Genomic DNA, 15646 nt, shown 5'->3' with positions numbered 1-15646 from the left:
TGGAGCCTGGGTGTCCCTGTGAGAGGTGGTGGCTGGGCTGGGGGAGAAGGGCTGCGGCAGATGCGCACAGCGATGTCTGCGCCGGGGTGCAGAGGCAAGTCCTTGCTGCAGGAAGGGGGGCACCGCCAGCCCCGGAGCCTGCGGCAGGCCCTGTCCTCCCTCCTGCCGTCCTCATGGCAAAGCGGCCTGGGGGTGCCTCTTAGGGCAATGTGGAGGGTCCCCACATCTGCACCCCCCTGGCTTGCAAGGTGAGAGCCCCTGTGGCGGTGGGGCCAGGAGCAATGGGAGAAAGGGTAGAGAGGGGGGCTGGGTGGGAGGGGGACAGGCAGCAATAGCCCACCTCCCCTTTTCAGTCTGTTTCAAACACGACTTCGTGTGCACAGCAGTGGCTGTGCTGCGGGAGAACTGTGACACTTGGTGCTGGGGGTTGGCCAGAAGCCTCCTTGTGTGGCAATGCCCCACTCTCCAGCTTGTTCACTCCCAAAAGTGCTGCACGTGGCTGCGGCGGTGACAACAGCGGCCTCTGGGCCCTGCCAGATGCTCACAGACACCTCAGATGCTCGTCCTCCTTCCCTTTCCCCAGGATGCTCCCAGCCTCCTGCTCCCTTCGCGACTCTGCCAGACCTACAGTTGTCCCCCTTCTCCATGCAGAAGCTCAGTCACAACTTGCCAGGATGAATTTCTGCTTGGCTTCAAAGGGCATCATCATTGCTGTGTGTTCCTTACGTGACTGGGAGCTGTTTTCCTTTCAGTTGCCCTTGTACTCCAACTGGAAGTTTAGGGACCAATATCCTCCTGCTTCCACCATCTCAAATCTTTCACTTCCCAGGTTTCCTTTCAGACTCTCAGGCTCCACAAATCTGTGTCCCAGCGGAGGATTTTCTCTTCTGCTTTCCTGTTGCTGTGCCAACCAGCATAGCTGCAGCGATGGCCGATACCCCAGCAATGGAAGAACTGTGTTTATATTTGTGTGTGTGCACTTGTGTTTGCACAGACATGTGCACTGGGAAAGGTTTGCGTGTGTGCGCATGAAGCAGGGAGTGCAGATAGGTACCCGGGAGTGCAGCAGCAGAAGAGTTTGTTTGCAAGTGGGTGTATGCAAACTATGTGTGTGTATCTATGGAGCTGGTCCTGTCTTAGAAATGTGGGTGTGAGCCAAGAAATTGGAAAATGGATATTTACAGATCTCCATGTTTACTGGTACAGCAGCTGAGCTGTATTGTGCTTAGGAGAGTAGGGTGATAAACTGAACAGGGTCCAGAGTCCTGCTAAGTTATATATAATATGTACTTGGGATAATACTGGAGAGGGAGAGACCTGTGCAGGCTTGTGTCTGCCGTAGGAGTGTTGGCACACAAACGTGCTTCACTTACAGTGGAACCTGCTGAGGAAGATGTGTGTGTGTGCACGCAGAGCAGGGCAGCTGCGCTGCTCGCCTGTATGTGAGGGACTGTGCCAGCCCGTGGGGACCAGTGACGACCCAGGGCACAAGCCAGCATGCACAAGCCCGACGGACAGTCAGTGGTGACAAGCACGGTGGCTGCTTCTGCCCGCTTGTCCCTGCGTCCTGCACCCAGCAGCCGCATCCTTTGCCCGCAGCGGCAGATGGCAGGACAGAGTCTTAATTTATTTAAAATTGTAAACCCATTTCTAGAGGCTGCACTGCTCCACAGCGCAGCGTCACGGTGGCTGGTGATGTTCTGTGAGAGCTACTGCCGTTTTCACTTAGTCCTGGTATTTGTGCCACGGCAAAGCTTTGTTTCTCTTCCCCAGAAACGCAGGGACACCGGTGCTCGAGGAAGGGTGGCTACAGGACACCTTTGTGTCATTGCAGAGGCAGTCCTGGAGCCACAGCTACTTCTGAGGAAATCTGGGCCTCTGCCAAATTATCCATAGCTCTTTTCTGCCAGGTCTTTACATGAAACAGTGAACAGGTCAGACAGGGCAGGTCTCCAAAGCACTAATTTATTTTTCCTTCCAGCAGAAGCTCTTGCTGCAAGCCTGGTTTTCCTTGCACAACAAACCCCAAATAATCATAGGGAGTTTTACTATTTTCTTGTGCAGACGGGGTCAGAGATTAAAGTTCCAATCTAAATAATCTAATTCAAGAGATAATCCTTTGCTTTCATCTCCAATCGGGTACCAAGGAGGCTTCCAAATAGCTCCACACAGCAGGGCAGAGCCAGTCCCCTCTGGGCACCCGAGCCCCACAGCGCTGGGAGCAGGGCCGGGCAGTGGGGCTGCTCACATTGACTTTAGATGTCTTGTTGATTCTGACCCACACATCTCCGCTGCTCTTTTTGGACATCCCAAGTCCCAATCCCTTTTTTCCTGCAGGAAATGGCTGATACCCAAAACATGTGCCCCTCACTGCTTGTGGTTGATCAGGGCTGTAGATCAGGCTGGACCGGTGCAATACTGAGAGTCATTTTGGCACAGCTGCCAGGGGGACAGGGAGAGATCAAAGGATTGAGAAGACAGCCCTGAGCCTTTCACTTGTAGGTTACTGGTGTAAATCCAGGTGCACCGAGGGACTGGTGGCTCAGTGGATTAGTAACAGGATACAGAGCCTTTGACATCTGGGGCACAAGATGGCACAAGTCACAATTCAGGAGCGGCAGCGTAGGACATGGCAGACCCAGCTGTGAGTGCTCCTCCTGCACCCGACAGGCACAGCCACTGTCCCTCCTCACTTGCTGCAGCTCAGTTAATCCCTCTTGCTTCATGATGTGCTGCTGACTGTTGGGAAATAATCACCCAGGCTGGTTATGAGAGGATGCTGTGACTGGGGAGGCAGAGGAGCTATTGCAATGCTCGGTGCCTTGCCCTCTAAAAAGGCTGAGTCCGTGGACGGAGGGGAAAGAGAGGGGGGTGTACTCTCTGCCCAGTGAGGGGAACTCCTCCAAGGAAACTCCTCTCTTTTTGAGTTGATGGTATTTCCCTGTGAGATGTGCAGGAACCCTGGGAGCACTTAACAGGGACCTCAGGGTTGGCACAAGCCCGAGAGCCCCTGCTGACACTCCCAGGGCAGGGGATGAGCTGGGTTGGTTTCCAGCTGCCCTTGTACACATCTGGGACCAAAGAGGTCCCTTCAGCTGAGGGATCTGTCTGGGTCATATCTAAAAGTTGTTTATGTCTGAATTCCTGCTCGTGGGCACATTTGGTGTGGGTTGAGCAGTTTGGTGCTGGGTTTGTGATGGAGTCCCCATCACCAGCTGCACGGCCCCTGTGCCCACCGAGGCAGCGGAGGCCCCACCACGAAATATGAAGATTCGCACCCCTGGACATCGCTGGTCGTAACCTCAGCCCCACTGGCGACTCACACCGTCCCTCTTCTCACTTCACTTTCGCAGCTTGTGGCAGTAACCTGGTGACACACAGAGCGTTTATGTGCTTTGAAATTGTGCTTCTGACCCAAGCTCATCACAGTTTAAGCTGAGAAATCTTGAGTGATTAGGGTGGATCATCTGTAATCAGTACAAATGAGCTCTAATGAGACCTCCCTCCGCCTCACCAACTGGACAGCATTGTTCTGGCCATGGCTGCTTGCACTCCTTTGCTCACGGAACTTGGGGGGCACCCAACAGGTCACAAACACAGCAGGGGTACGGGAGATTAGCCTGGATTTGATCAGAGGCTGCCAGGGCTGGGGTCTGTAACGCTGAGATGATTTGCCAGGAGCCAGCGTGAGGTGGCTTAACCTGGAGAGGTGCTAAGTGTGTGTTTTACAGCACTTTTCTGCATGTGGTTTCCTAAGCCACCTTGCAGTTTCAGGAGCTGCTCTTCCCAGCAGCAGTGTCTTCACTGCTCCAAGGCTGTGTCCTGTTAAGAGGTCTCTGAGGTACGTTACAAAAGCAAAAAGCCCACTTAATTCACAATCTGCAGCTCTCAGCCTTTATTTATAAAGATAAATGCATTATAGAAGCCCTAAATTAATAAAACGTCATTGGGACTTAGGAGCAGCTGCTGCTAATGCAGCTGGTGACCAAAGTGCAGACACGAGGCTTGGCTGGCGTCTGGAGCTTTGAGGAACACCGAGACCAGACAGAGGGGCAAACGTTACTTTATTTGCACCTGCACGCTGTGTAGTGAGTTTTATCCGATCTCTATCTGTGATGTCTCACTCCAGCCCTCCCCAAGGCCCTCCAGAAATAAATCCAGGATCTTACGTTCTGTAAAATGCAACACACGGAGAAAAGTCGCTGGCCATGTAACAGTTAGCTGGTCAGCCCCCCCACCTTACTCTTGTATTGCCGGTTGTACTTTCCAAGCGGATTGTTGTGAGCCGAAAGGGTCGCACGACACCCAGCTGTCCCGCTCCTCACCGGCCGGCCCGGCAGCTGCCTTTCCCCGTGCGCCATGGCTCCCAGTCCCCCAGCTCCGCTCCCAGTCGCTTCCCCGAGCGCCGCGGCCGTGCCTGGCCCGCACCGACCCCTCACGGCCCGCACCGACCCCTCACGGCCCGCACCGACCCCTCACGGCCCGCGGGCCCTGGGCCGCTCCCGCTCCGGTGCCGCCGCAGCGCCGCCCGTTGCCTCGGTAACCCAACGGCCCCGCGCTTCCCGCCGCCGTCCCACAGTGCCTTGCGTTCCGGCCGCGCTGGAGCTCCCTGATTGGAGGGACGGAGGGGGCGGGGCTGTTCCCTCAGGCGTCCAGCGCTGAGGGGAGCTCGCCGGCCTGCGGCCCCGCTCCAGAGATGTCGCTGGGAAGCCTGGTTCCTCCCTGCCGTTCCTCCCCGGGGGAGTCGGTTCTGCCCTCGCTCCCCTTCCCGAGCGAGCGGTACCGGTCCTGGGCACTCGCGGCTCGCAGGGACGGACTCCCCGTTCCGCTTCGGGCCGGCCCGCTCCGCTCCCGCCGGACACGCCTCCCGCCGCAGCGCGCCGCCGTCCCCTCGCCTCTCAACCAAACCTGCTCGCCCGCTCCCGTCGCCCATTGGTCCGGCATGTTATGAATATGCAGATACAGGCCAGCGGTCGCCTAATGGCAGGCGGGCAGAGAATTAATATTCGCGTTGCGGGGCACGGATTGGCCTGCGCGCGTCCCGCCCCAGCAGCGGGGTAGGCTGCCCCCTGGCGGCGGCAGGAAGGGGCGGGCGGCGGGAGCGGCGCCGGGAGCCCGAGATGGTGGGCGCCGGGGCGCGCGGGGCGCCGCTGCTGCCGCCCTTGGTGCTGCTGCCGCTGCTGCTGCTGCCGCTGCTGCTGCTGCGGGGCGCGGCGGGCGGGCTCGCCGACAGCGTCGTCTGGGCCGTCAACGCGGGCGGCGATGCCCATGTGGACGTGAACGGCATCCACTTCCGCAAGGACCCGCTCGAGGGCCGCGTGGGCCGAGGTGAGGGCGGGGGGACGCGGTGCCGCGCGGGCAGCCGGCGGCGGTGGGCGGTGGGGCCGCTCTCAGCTCCGCTCAGCTCCGCCGGGGGCGGCCAGGCCCGGCCGTGTCAGCGGGAACTCGGGACCCGCGTCCCATCGCTGCCGTCCCGCCGCCGAGGGTCAGAGGGTCTCTCGGCAGAGCCGCGGTGGCCCGGGCAGGCCCCCGGGCGGGGGCTGCTCTCCCTCAGCCGCCCGGGCCCGGTCTGGCGGAGGGAGCGGCGGGGGGGCAGCGGGGACCCGCAGGGAGCTCCGGCCCGGCCCCCCAGCGGCACTTGTCACCCGCCGAGCCCGCGGCCACCCGGTGCTCTCGCCAGGCCCGGCCCGGGGCTGCACCCCCACCGGCGGGATGAGCCCTGCGGGCTCCCGGCGTTCCCGGCCTGGGGCTGCGGGTTGTGTAATGCCGGAGGGGAAGCCGCTCCTCGCGGGCCGGAGTGGAATTTCGGCTGGAAAGGCGAGGGGAGCGCTCCGGCTGCCAAGCCGGCCGCATGAAGCCGCCTGGCTCCTCTTGTTCTATTTTCCACCGGAACACCCCAGTTTCCACGGCGAGGTCTGCCGGTTTGAAGCCCGGTCTGCAGCGCTCCAAGTGAGAACGTGCCTTGCCCGCTCTGCGCAGCTGGGCCGCTCGCGGTGCGGGGTGGTGCCCGCTCCCCACGGGGAGCATCGCGGGCTGGGATGGAGCTGGCTGGGCTGTGCACTGAGCAGCTGAGCTCTGCTCCTGGCAGGGTGTTCCAGAGCAGGGCTGGGACAGAAGCAGAAGTAGATGGGATATGATCAGCTGCTCTAACCACTGAATCAGTAAAAGCTTCTGTTTACCGGGAAGGTGGGATGAAGAACTGCTATATTGGGTTACCTTTTCCTGCTTCCCCTGAAACTGCTCGGGTTGCATGAATTTTGCCTTTTTCTGATGACTGGTGCACCAAAGCTTAGTTGATTCACAAATATATTGAAAAGTTAGCTGTGCTGGGCTGCTTCCGCTGTTAGGTGAGTAATGGAGCGCTGGTAAGATAAGCTGTCTGCTGACTTTCAGGTCTAACCTTCACCGTTTCCATGTCAGATGGTGAGAACTGCCCTGTGCCATACAGCTGGGACTGCTGTTGCTCACATGATGCAAACACCATCCCAAGCAGTGAGCCTTTTGGGTACAGTGCCTACAGGGGAGGTCATGTTTAGATACTTGTGCAGCTTGTCGGGTGTTTGTCACCCTGTGGAAGCTGGTGACCCAGTCACAGAACGTGCCCCGATTGCTGTGGGTCAGCTTCCCTTCGCACACCTCTCACTTGTGTGCCTTGAAGGAGAATGCCCTTGTGGACTTGAACAGTTTGAGTTGAGGAGGAAAAAAAGGGTCTTTTTCAAGCACACTGTGACATGTTCTTCTTTTGGGGAAAGCCTGTGGTGTCTCCTCTGAACAGCAGGCTGCTACAGCCACCCTGCTTCAGCCAGCAGTGCCAGGCACAGCAGAGGAGACTTTACCCCTTTGAGCTCTCAGCTGCTGTTCCCTCAATGGCTTTTTATTGCACCATTGTTGGGTTTACTCTGGACTCCTCTCTGTGTTGATAGGCATGTAATGGCTACAGCAGAAATATGTGGCTGACCGGGAGGAAACGACCTGGGGATAGTGTTACTGGGCTGTACTGCCTCTGGGCAAATTAAGACCTCTTCTTCTTTTAAAGCCTCAGTTCAGACGCTGTGCCCTAAAGGACAAAATGTGCTGATGGCAATTACAGAATAGCCAGGTGCTGAACAGAGTTGAGTTGCATCTTAATGTGTACTGCTCCTCTTGCTGAGCTGCCTCAGCACTGTGAAATCAAGCTCACTTCCAGAGCTCTGTCAACAGACCTCAGATACGCAGGTGATGGGTCTTCCTCTCCAGTTACCTTCCTGGCTATTAAAATACTTTCTTCCTGTGCAGGCTTTCCTCCAAAAGGAGCTGACTTCTCTGGAGTCCTTGGTTTGCTGTCACTGTAATCTGTAGTTGGCCAGAAATACCCATGTGGGAGGACAGGTTAAACTTTTCACCCTCTGTTTCTGGTGATTCAGAGTCTTCAGCCTTTGTGCCCAGGTTTGAGTGGTAAAGAGAAGCAGAAGATGGTCTGTGTGTGAAACAGGAGACTAAGAACTGGCATTAATTTCCTCTTGCTCGTTTGCATTGGCTCCACCTTTGGCAGCATGCGCCGGGTTAGTAGTTCTTGCTTTGTCTTGGCCAGCATAGTGTCTGTTCCCGTGGAAATGGGGGTGGAAGTGGCAAGTGCCAGCAGAGAACTTGGTCTGGATCAGCTTCTCCTGACTCACGTGCCAGTGGGCAGGGGGTATCCACAGTTTTCCCTCCTGCCCCTGCTTTGCTGGGTTATTGCTTGATCTGAGCTCCCGAGGCATGCATCAGTTTGCGTTTGTACAGTAACCCTGACACAATAAAATGTCAACTTGGTTAAGATCTGTGCTCTAGGGGTGCTGAAATAATGACAGAGAAGAAGCAAACTTTAGGACTTCTGTTATTTTCTAAGGTATTGTCCAGTTTGGGAATGTTTGGGCCCTTCTCAAGGGCCAGTTCGGGTGCCTGCAGGCAGCACTTGTTTCAGCTGGGTGCCTGTGTGAACAGCAGCTGATGGAGCTGCTGATGCTCTTGAAACCCTCATGTATCTTTCTTGCTTCCTTCTTCCTGTCTTCAAGCCAGCAGGTATTGTGTGGCTGTGGTGAGAAGAAAGGGTTTTGTAAGATGTCTAATGCTTTTCACCCATCTGCCATTCCCCAGGTTTTCACTTGAGGAGGATGGGTCTCTATAACCTGGTGCCATTGACCGCTAAATTCAAGTATGTTGAATAAATGAGTTGAGTCAGGCCTACCTGACTGCTTTGTTTTCGTACTCAGAGTTTGTAATTTGAAAGTGTTGTAAAAATATTCTAGGTGTTTTTCCTCTTTGAAGCAGGAGTCAATGGCCAAGTCCTTTACCACTGTTTGTGAAACAGACTCTTCTTTCTGAAATGGTGCAAGTGAGTTTACTGTATTTTAGACTGCAGCAAGCCCAGGCTTGTTTTTCCCCAGGTTCTGGGGCTTTGGCTACTTCTGCTTCTGCTCCAGTGGTGCTTCTTCCTGGTTGGAGCCAGGAGGGGAGACAGGTCTGACAAGAGGGCTTAAGTGCCACTTAGGGAGTTAAATGCTTCAGGAGTAAATAAAGTGTCTCTTACATGTGCCTCAGAAATTAACCCTTCCTCTCACTGTTTTGTGCTTGCATCCCAGCTTCTGACTATGGGATGAAGCTGCCAATCTTGCGGTCCAACGCAGAAGATCAGATTCTGTACCAGACAGAGCGTTACAACGAGGAAACCTTTGGCTACGAAGTTCCCATCAAAGAGGAGGGTGACTACGTGCTGGTGTTGAAGTTTGCAGAGGTCTATTTTGCACAGTCTCAACAGAAGGTAAACAACAGCTCCTTGCCTGTGTCTGTGATGCAAGCTCCTGGCTAAGACTGTGCATGTCCAGGCTGCCTCTGCTGCTCTGTGTGCTGGAGAAAGGAGTGAAGTAAGGCACTAATTGGGTAACTTCATTCCTGGAGCTCTCATGGGCTCTGAAACTTTGAGCTCTCTTCCACATTCCAGACACACAGTTGGCCTGGAAAATTGCATTACAAAGTATTCAAACAAACATGCGCAACTAAACATAACTAGCACTAGAGTTTTATGATCTGTTTAGGCTGTGCTGGCTTTGAGAAGAAGTGGTTTTGCCTTTTTCCTGAACGCTTGTTCCTGACCTGACGGCACGCCTGTGCTAAAGGAAGTATCAGAGAAGTGATCTGGGTTAAATAACCTACTCAAAACAATTTTTACAAATGTAATAAGACTTGATACTGGTTCAAACTGATCCCAAAAGCCAGAGTTAGTTTCTATCCTCTTTATTGCTCTTTAGAGAAGAATAATCCTTGCTCGCTTTTGAAATCCCTCATGTATAGATGTGGAAGCAGGAGCACAAAGAACTCAAGGCCCTGTGATGAACTGGGGGAGAAGTGGTGTGTGTTTTAGTCTGGCTTTCCCTTGGCTCCATCAACCCTGCTCCTTAAGCACTGTGCTGCCTTCCTACCAGAGCAGTATTTCAGGGAACAGAACTGGTGGGGCTGCCTTACAGACTGGATGCAAAAAGCAGCCTCAGATTAAACCGAAGGGCTGAGGCGCTTTGCTTCCTCTTCCTTCATGTGGTTCCGCTGGGATTCCCCAGGTGCTGAGTGAAGTTTGAGTCATTACGGCCCTGAGGAGAACTTTCACTCTAAATTCACAGATGCGGTTAGCAGTTCAACATTTTATCTCCTTCAAACCCTGTGTGCTTCACCAGCTTGTTTCCTCTTCTCTGCTGCAGGCCGTCAGTTAGACATGGCTTAACTCCCTCGGGTGTGGTGTGCCGCAGCCACCCCGAGGCAGCAGGAGCAGGTCCTCAGTAGCTGGAAAGAAAAGTGTGAACAAACCAGAATAAAATTGTGCTGTCCTCGGTTCTGAACAGCAGACATAGGGGTTATTTAAAAGGTGAAGGCAGGTTTTGAGGTATTTGAAAGCAATGTTAATTATTCAGTGTCTTTACCTGGCTGCTTTTGGGCTCTGAGTCCTTCCCAAGGGGGTGCAGCATGTGTGGTGGAACAGTGCTTGCTGCAATGCTTTCTGGTCCTGGGTGCATGACAAGCAGAGACTTTCATGTTCTGTTCCCCTTTCAACCTCCATGTGCCTGAATCCGTCCTGACACACTGTCATTTCTTCCGCCCTGAAGGTATTTGATGTTCGCTTGAATGGCCACGTGGTGGTGAAGGACTTGGACATTTTTGACAGAGTTGGCCACAGCACAGCTCATGATGAGATCATTCCCATGAGTATCAAAAAGGGGAAACTGAGTGTCCAGGGAGAGGTTTCAACATTCACAGGAAAGCTCCACATTGAGTTTGTAAAGGTAATACGCTTTGCTGGGCTGAGCCCTGATCTTCCTTTTCTTCTTTTTACCCAGCTGCATGCTGGGGTGGGAGAGGTGACGGTAGGCGGGGGAGGATATTTCTTACCTCAGAGCTGCAGCACTGACTCCTAATTTGCTTTCTCTAGGGCTACTATGACAATCCAAAAATCTGTGCCCTGTACATCCTGCAAGGAACAGTGGAAGGTAAGCACGGTTTTTGAGCCAGGAGGCTCTTCCCCCTTGGAGAGCAGCCTGTTGCTTCTCAGACCATGAGATCATAGATAGCTCTTGCTGACCCACTTCTGCCAAATTTCCTTCTCTCTCAGCACTTTCCCACAGAGTGCAGTTGCAGAAAGAAATAGGTGTGTAGTGTCCTCCTACTCCTCAGAATGCACAAAGCTGCGTCATTTTTTGACTAAGAAGCAGCAATCTGTGAGAGGATGCTCATGTTTCCTGGGGTGTTCTGGCTGTGGTGTTGATGTGGTGTCAGGTGCCCTGTTGCTGTTGTGTGTGCTGGATCGGGGAGAGAGGATTGGAGTGACTTGGGTGATTTCCCAGGTTACATCCTGCCTTTTGTCTTGTCTAACAGATGTTCCAAAGCTGCAGCCGCACCCGGGTCTGGAGAAAAAAGAAGATGATGATGATGAAGATGAATATGACGATGGCTCCAGTGTTAAAAAACAGGCAAATAAGAACCGGGTTCAGTCAGGCCCGCGCACACCAAACCCCTATGCCTCGGACAACAGCAGCCTCATGTTTCCTATATTGGTGGCCTTTGGTGTCTTCATTCCTACCCTCTTCTGCCTCTGCCGATTGTGAGAGCAAGCCCCACAGAGCATCAGACAAGGGGCTGGGAGGGAAGGAGTTGGACCAAACACGGTTGCTTTCAATTTCTCCATATTGTTCATAATTTAAGGAAAAAAAAAAAAAAAAGATTAAAAAAAAGAAAAGATGATTCATTTGGAATGAATAGAAGGTCCAGGTAAAAGGGAGCTTACCTTCCCCCTGCCAGCAAGCAGCGAGGCCCTCGCCTTCCCCTCGCACCATGTGCAGCCTCCGATCCTCCCTGGGGCATCCAAGAGTAAGCTGAGTCCTGGCTGTCTGTGTGTTGGGCTGTTGGAAGCTGATGCCAGCAGTCCCGGGCCATGTCCCACATTGAGAGAATGCCCTGTGCTGCAAGATCACTGCCTTTGCTGGGTGGAATATGGTTCCTTAAGCAGGGAAGCAGCTCCTAAAACCAGGCCTGGGTACACTTTTTGTCCAGGAGCGTGGAAGTGTTGTGTGCCACTGGGTGACTAACGACTGGAGGATGGAGCCTGGCTCAGCGTCTCTGTGAATGCGTGCGACACAATGTATGGTACTTGCCTGCATAAACATACCAAGACTCCAGCTAGCTGCTCAGCCTCTGCGGAGACGTTTCCCTCCTCAGAGTGCAAGCTGCGCCAGGAGCAGAGGGATTTATCTGGCCTGATTTGCTGCACCGGTTGGGAGAGACTTTCCTAGTTTGACAATTGTAATGCTAGATCCGTTGCAGAAGGATTCTGCCGTAGCCTGTGAGAGGCTGACGTTGTTAGCGTCAGATCCGATGCACTTGTTTTCTGTATTGATTATGGCTCTTGTTTCCTTTAATATCCTTTTCTTTTTGAAGGTTTAATTTTAAGCCCAGTTCCTTGCTTTGCCTTTTCTAGCAAGTGACATCTCCTTTGGAAGAAGCTGAGAATCAGATGGTCTAGAGAGGAAGTTCTGGACTTGTTCCTTGGCCATTGTAACGGTTTGCTCCCCTCCTGTGCTGTAGGACAGAGCGGAGCAACCTCGCAGATGCTCCCGGTGAGCTCTTGTTCCCTGTCGCAGGGACCACGCTTGCCTGCCAGCAGTGAGGAGTGCGGTGCAGCTGGTTGGTGTCTTCAGTTAGCACGGCTGTTTGCATGTCCAGGCACTGTGGTGAAGGGGCAAGTGTCCAGCGTTTTAGTACTGTAGAGCAAGGTGGTTTACTGGCCTCCAGAGATCTGGAAGTGAGCAGAACACTGGAGACAAGCTCACTCGCTTCCCCCAGGGATATTTCTGCAAGAGGCTTCTGTTTCCACATGCAGAGGCTGCGCTTGTCTGACAGAGGCTGAGCAGAGCAAACGTCCGCACTGCACCTGCTGACCCAGAGCTGTGGGCCCCAAGGAGTTAACTTCCCCTGGTCCTGGCCTCTGACATATTGAGTGTTTCTGGCTGGTGGGAGACGTTTTGTGTGCCAGAGCAGGATCTGGCCCAGGCATGGGTGGGCCCGTGCAGGTCAGCTTTGGTCCTTGTGAGCTCTGGGCTCAGAGAACACTTTACCTCATGCTGTCGCTGTTGTTCTCAGAAGTGCCCTCTCTTTACCCAGAGCAGCTGCACTGAGCCATGTCCTCCTTGCTGGTGCTCCTCCCTGACCCTGAGTTTTCCTACGATTGTTATTGGGTTTGTTCCCCTGCAGTGGCTCAGACTTTCTTTGAGCTGAGAAGGGCCAGCAGAATTCCCTACTTTCTGGAAAGGAAAGCAGAGGAGCAGCCTTTCTGCTTTTGCAGGGCTCAAGCAGCTGAAGCCTTTGCTTCCTCCTAACCTTCAAGCAGTGATAGGAGCTGCCAGCTCACAAGCTCCAGAACAGGAGCTGGACGAGGTGTCAAAGCACCGCTCTGCGCAGCAGTGGCGCTGAACCTTGCCTTTCTGATCGCGTGCGTCACTGCTATAGGCCTGACCCTAATTCTGCGTCTGTGAGCTAAAGAGCAAGCAGTAGGGCCTTAATTACTTTTTCTCCAATTGCACAAGTGGTAACAGCCAGTTTGGGAGAAGCAAGAAGGTCCTTGCCACACTGGAAGGAGAAGGCAGGCTTTAGAGAGAGCTGATCTTAAGAACAAAACTTAGGATGAAAAGACAGTAAGCTTGAAGTTGTCTGCTTTATCTTCTAGCTGCTGTTCAAATACTAGTACTTATAAAGCTCTTATAAAATATGAGCTCTGTTTTGTTTGGTTCCTGCAGAGATTCTCCAGTGTTTGGGGGATTGCTTTAACTGGAGCACAGAGACATTTAGATCTTTATCAGTTTTGAGAAGCATGAACTGTGCTGATTTGTTAAGCAAAGAACCTGAGCTTGCAAGCAAGCTTCTCTGTAAGGAGCTGTTCTCCTCCAGGCCTTTTAGGTTGCATTTTATTTGAGCATCCTTGGAGCAAAGAATCACTCAGCTTCTAGTGGCTCACCCAGTAACTCTGCACCTTGCCTAGCATGAGAAAAGGGGTGTGCGTTTAGGTGTGCAAAGTTGGAGATGAGACTTCTAGGATAGTTTATCCCTGCCTCTCCGGGCAGCCAGGCCGCCCGTGTGGTGCCACCAGCTGCCCCTAAGGCCACGCTGTGCCAGGTGCGAGCTGTTGTGTTCCAGTTGCTCAGTTGGAATGAATTTGTCTTATTTGAATAAGAATAATGAGGAGGAATAGTTCATCCTTCATGGCTTGAATTTAGTTGTTTTGGCTCAGTTTTCATCCACTTTTTTCACTACAAAGTTGGTGGCTGACGGGTTCCTGACCCTGTTGTGGTGCCATGAGCAGTTTTCCTTGTTGGTCCATCCCCTCCTGACAGGTTACAGACAAGCCTGGTTGTGCTTTGTTGCCTCCAGCCAGCAGCAGGCAGATGACACGTGTGTCCCTGCGCAGCAGCCTGGGGAGCTGGGTCAGAACAGACCCTGGCTTCATTGGTGAAGCAGTTGTGTAGAGAAGGGTGGATAAGGCAATTTTAATAAAGCTTCTACTTAATAAAGGGGAGATGACACCATCAATCGTGTTTTGGGCCTGGATCCAGCCTCAGGGTAGTTGTTCCAAAGCCTGTTTTAATTGCCCCTCCTTTCATACCTTTAAGCCAGGCCACCCTTCCCTTCTCTGTGTGTGTGATTAAGTCAACAGCTCTGACTCTTTTGACTATCCCAGGTGGCAGTGAGCAGAGAGCCAAATGAATTCCCTTCTCTTTTTGGTGCCTTTGTCTCAGGCTTTGAATAAAAGTCTATTTGAAGAAGCTTTTTTTAAATTTTTTGTTTTCTTTGTAAGAAGCTTCTGAGTTGTTTTTTCTTTTTCCCTAAGGGACAGGCATTCCCTGCCCTTGTGACCAGCTGCGGGCTGTCTCACTGTCCCCACTTCAGAGATCACAGCTGAAGCAGAGAAGTGTGAGGGAGTATCTTTGGTACCAGCCCTTGAGGTCAATGGAAGAAAAAGCCTAGCAGGGGATAGAAGAACTGGAAGAGCTCCTTCAGGTCTGGTCTCCCCTAGAAATCTCCCGAAGGCAGCATGGAGAACTTCCAGACAGTCTGGTGCCTGCGTGTCTGTGTGGTTCAGAGCTGAGTGAGTCATGGCTGGGTCCTGGTAGTTGTATGGTGCTTGGAGCTTCTGGGTGCAGAGTGTGGCTTGGGGGGACCTGCCCCCCAGAATCACTCACCAATGGCTTGCTCTGCACTGTTTGCATCTGAACAGGGAGCAGAGACCCTTAGTCTTTCTTTAAGCTGAAATGGGATTGCAACAGCCAGGGAAATGTCTTGGTATGGGAAGCCTGGGCTGAACAGACCTGTCTTTGATGGAAAACAGCAGGAGGAGGGAGAGGACCAGCAAAGCAGCTTAAGCCCTTGATGTGAGAGAGATTCTGAGCAGCTGCGAAGTACCAAGTGTGTCAGGCTCTGTTTGGTGCTCAAATGTGGGAGACATCTGTTTGCTTCTTGCACTTATGTGGCGGGAGAGAAATATCCTTGCTGAGGATCCAAGGGAAGTGGGAGCTGGGCCAGCACTGAGCTAATTTACCTACTGGCGCTTCTGCATCTCCACAACAAATGCCAAAGTCTAATACAATTCAAGGATGCTTTTTTAACGTCAGCCTGGTTTCACCAGTCTGTCTTCACCGGCTCGTCCCAGATAGGCTCAGACAAGTATTCTCAGCGGCACAAACACAGCACCAGGCTGGAGCTGTGAAGGTTGAGAGACGTGATTACACGAATAGGCCTCCTGTGCTTGCACCCCTGCGTCGAGCGCTGCCCAGCGGGGCTGCAGCACGTCCTTTCGCCTGCATCCAAATGGTTTTGTCCCAGGAGTACAGTAGCAACCGCATTGAAGTGGTGCTGGGCTGGACAGGAGAGCTGAAAGCAGGTCCATGTCTTCCGGGACTCTGGCTTGCTCAGAGTTTATTGCTGTATATTAAATACTATTTTTGGAGAATGGGGGGGAAGATGTGGGAGGGGGAGGGATGTGGCAGCACTGTCCCCAGGCTGATCAGCGGGACGCTACTGCAGGTTATTGAGAGGTTTTGATTTTTTTTTTCCCAAAAAGTGCTTTATTAAAATAAAATAATAATAATCAACAAAA

General features: G+C 53.2%; 1 protein-coding gene across 2 annotated transcripts; it reads left to right on the top strand.

Moving 5' to 3' along the window:
• Window positions 1-5051: 5051 nt before the first annotated feature.
• On the top strand, window positions 5052-15646 carry MLEC (malectin). Of its 2 annotated transcripts, XM_065033246.1 has the most exons (5): window positions 5067-5328; window positions 8601-8779; window positions 10113-10289; window positions 10436-10493; window positions 10879-15646. In XM_065033246.1, exons 1-5 carry the CDS (start codon window positions 5121-5123, stop codon window positions 11106-11108), a joined length of 852 nt encoding a protein of 283 aa, XP_064889318.1. In that variant the 5' UTR covers window positions 5067-5120; the 3' UTR covers window positions 11109-15646. The 2 variants fall into 2 exon arrangements, with proteins under 2 accessions (XP_064889319.1, XP_064889318.1); XM_065033247.1 differs by lacking the exons at window positions 10113-10289; window positions 10436-10493 and having other exon boundaries at window positions 5052-5328.

Source organism: Columba livia, chromosome 17 (assembly GCF_036013475.1).
Source record: "Columba livia isolate bColLiv1 breed racing homer chromosome 17, bColLiv1.pat.W.v2, whole genome shotgun sequence".
NCBI lineage: Eukaryota > Metazoa > Chordata > Aves > Columbiformes > Columbidae > Columba > Columba livia.
Note: the sequence above shows the minus strand (reverse complement) of the source record. Positions and strands in the feature narration are given on the sequence as shown.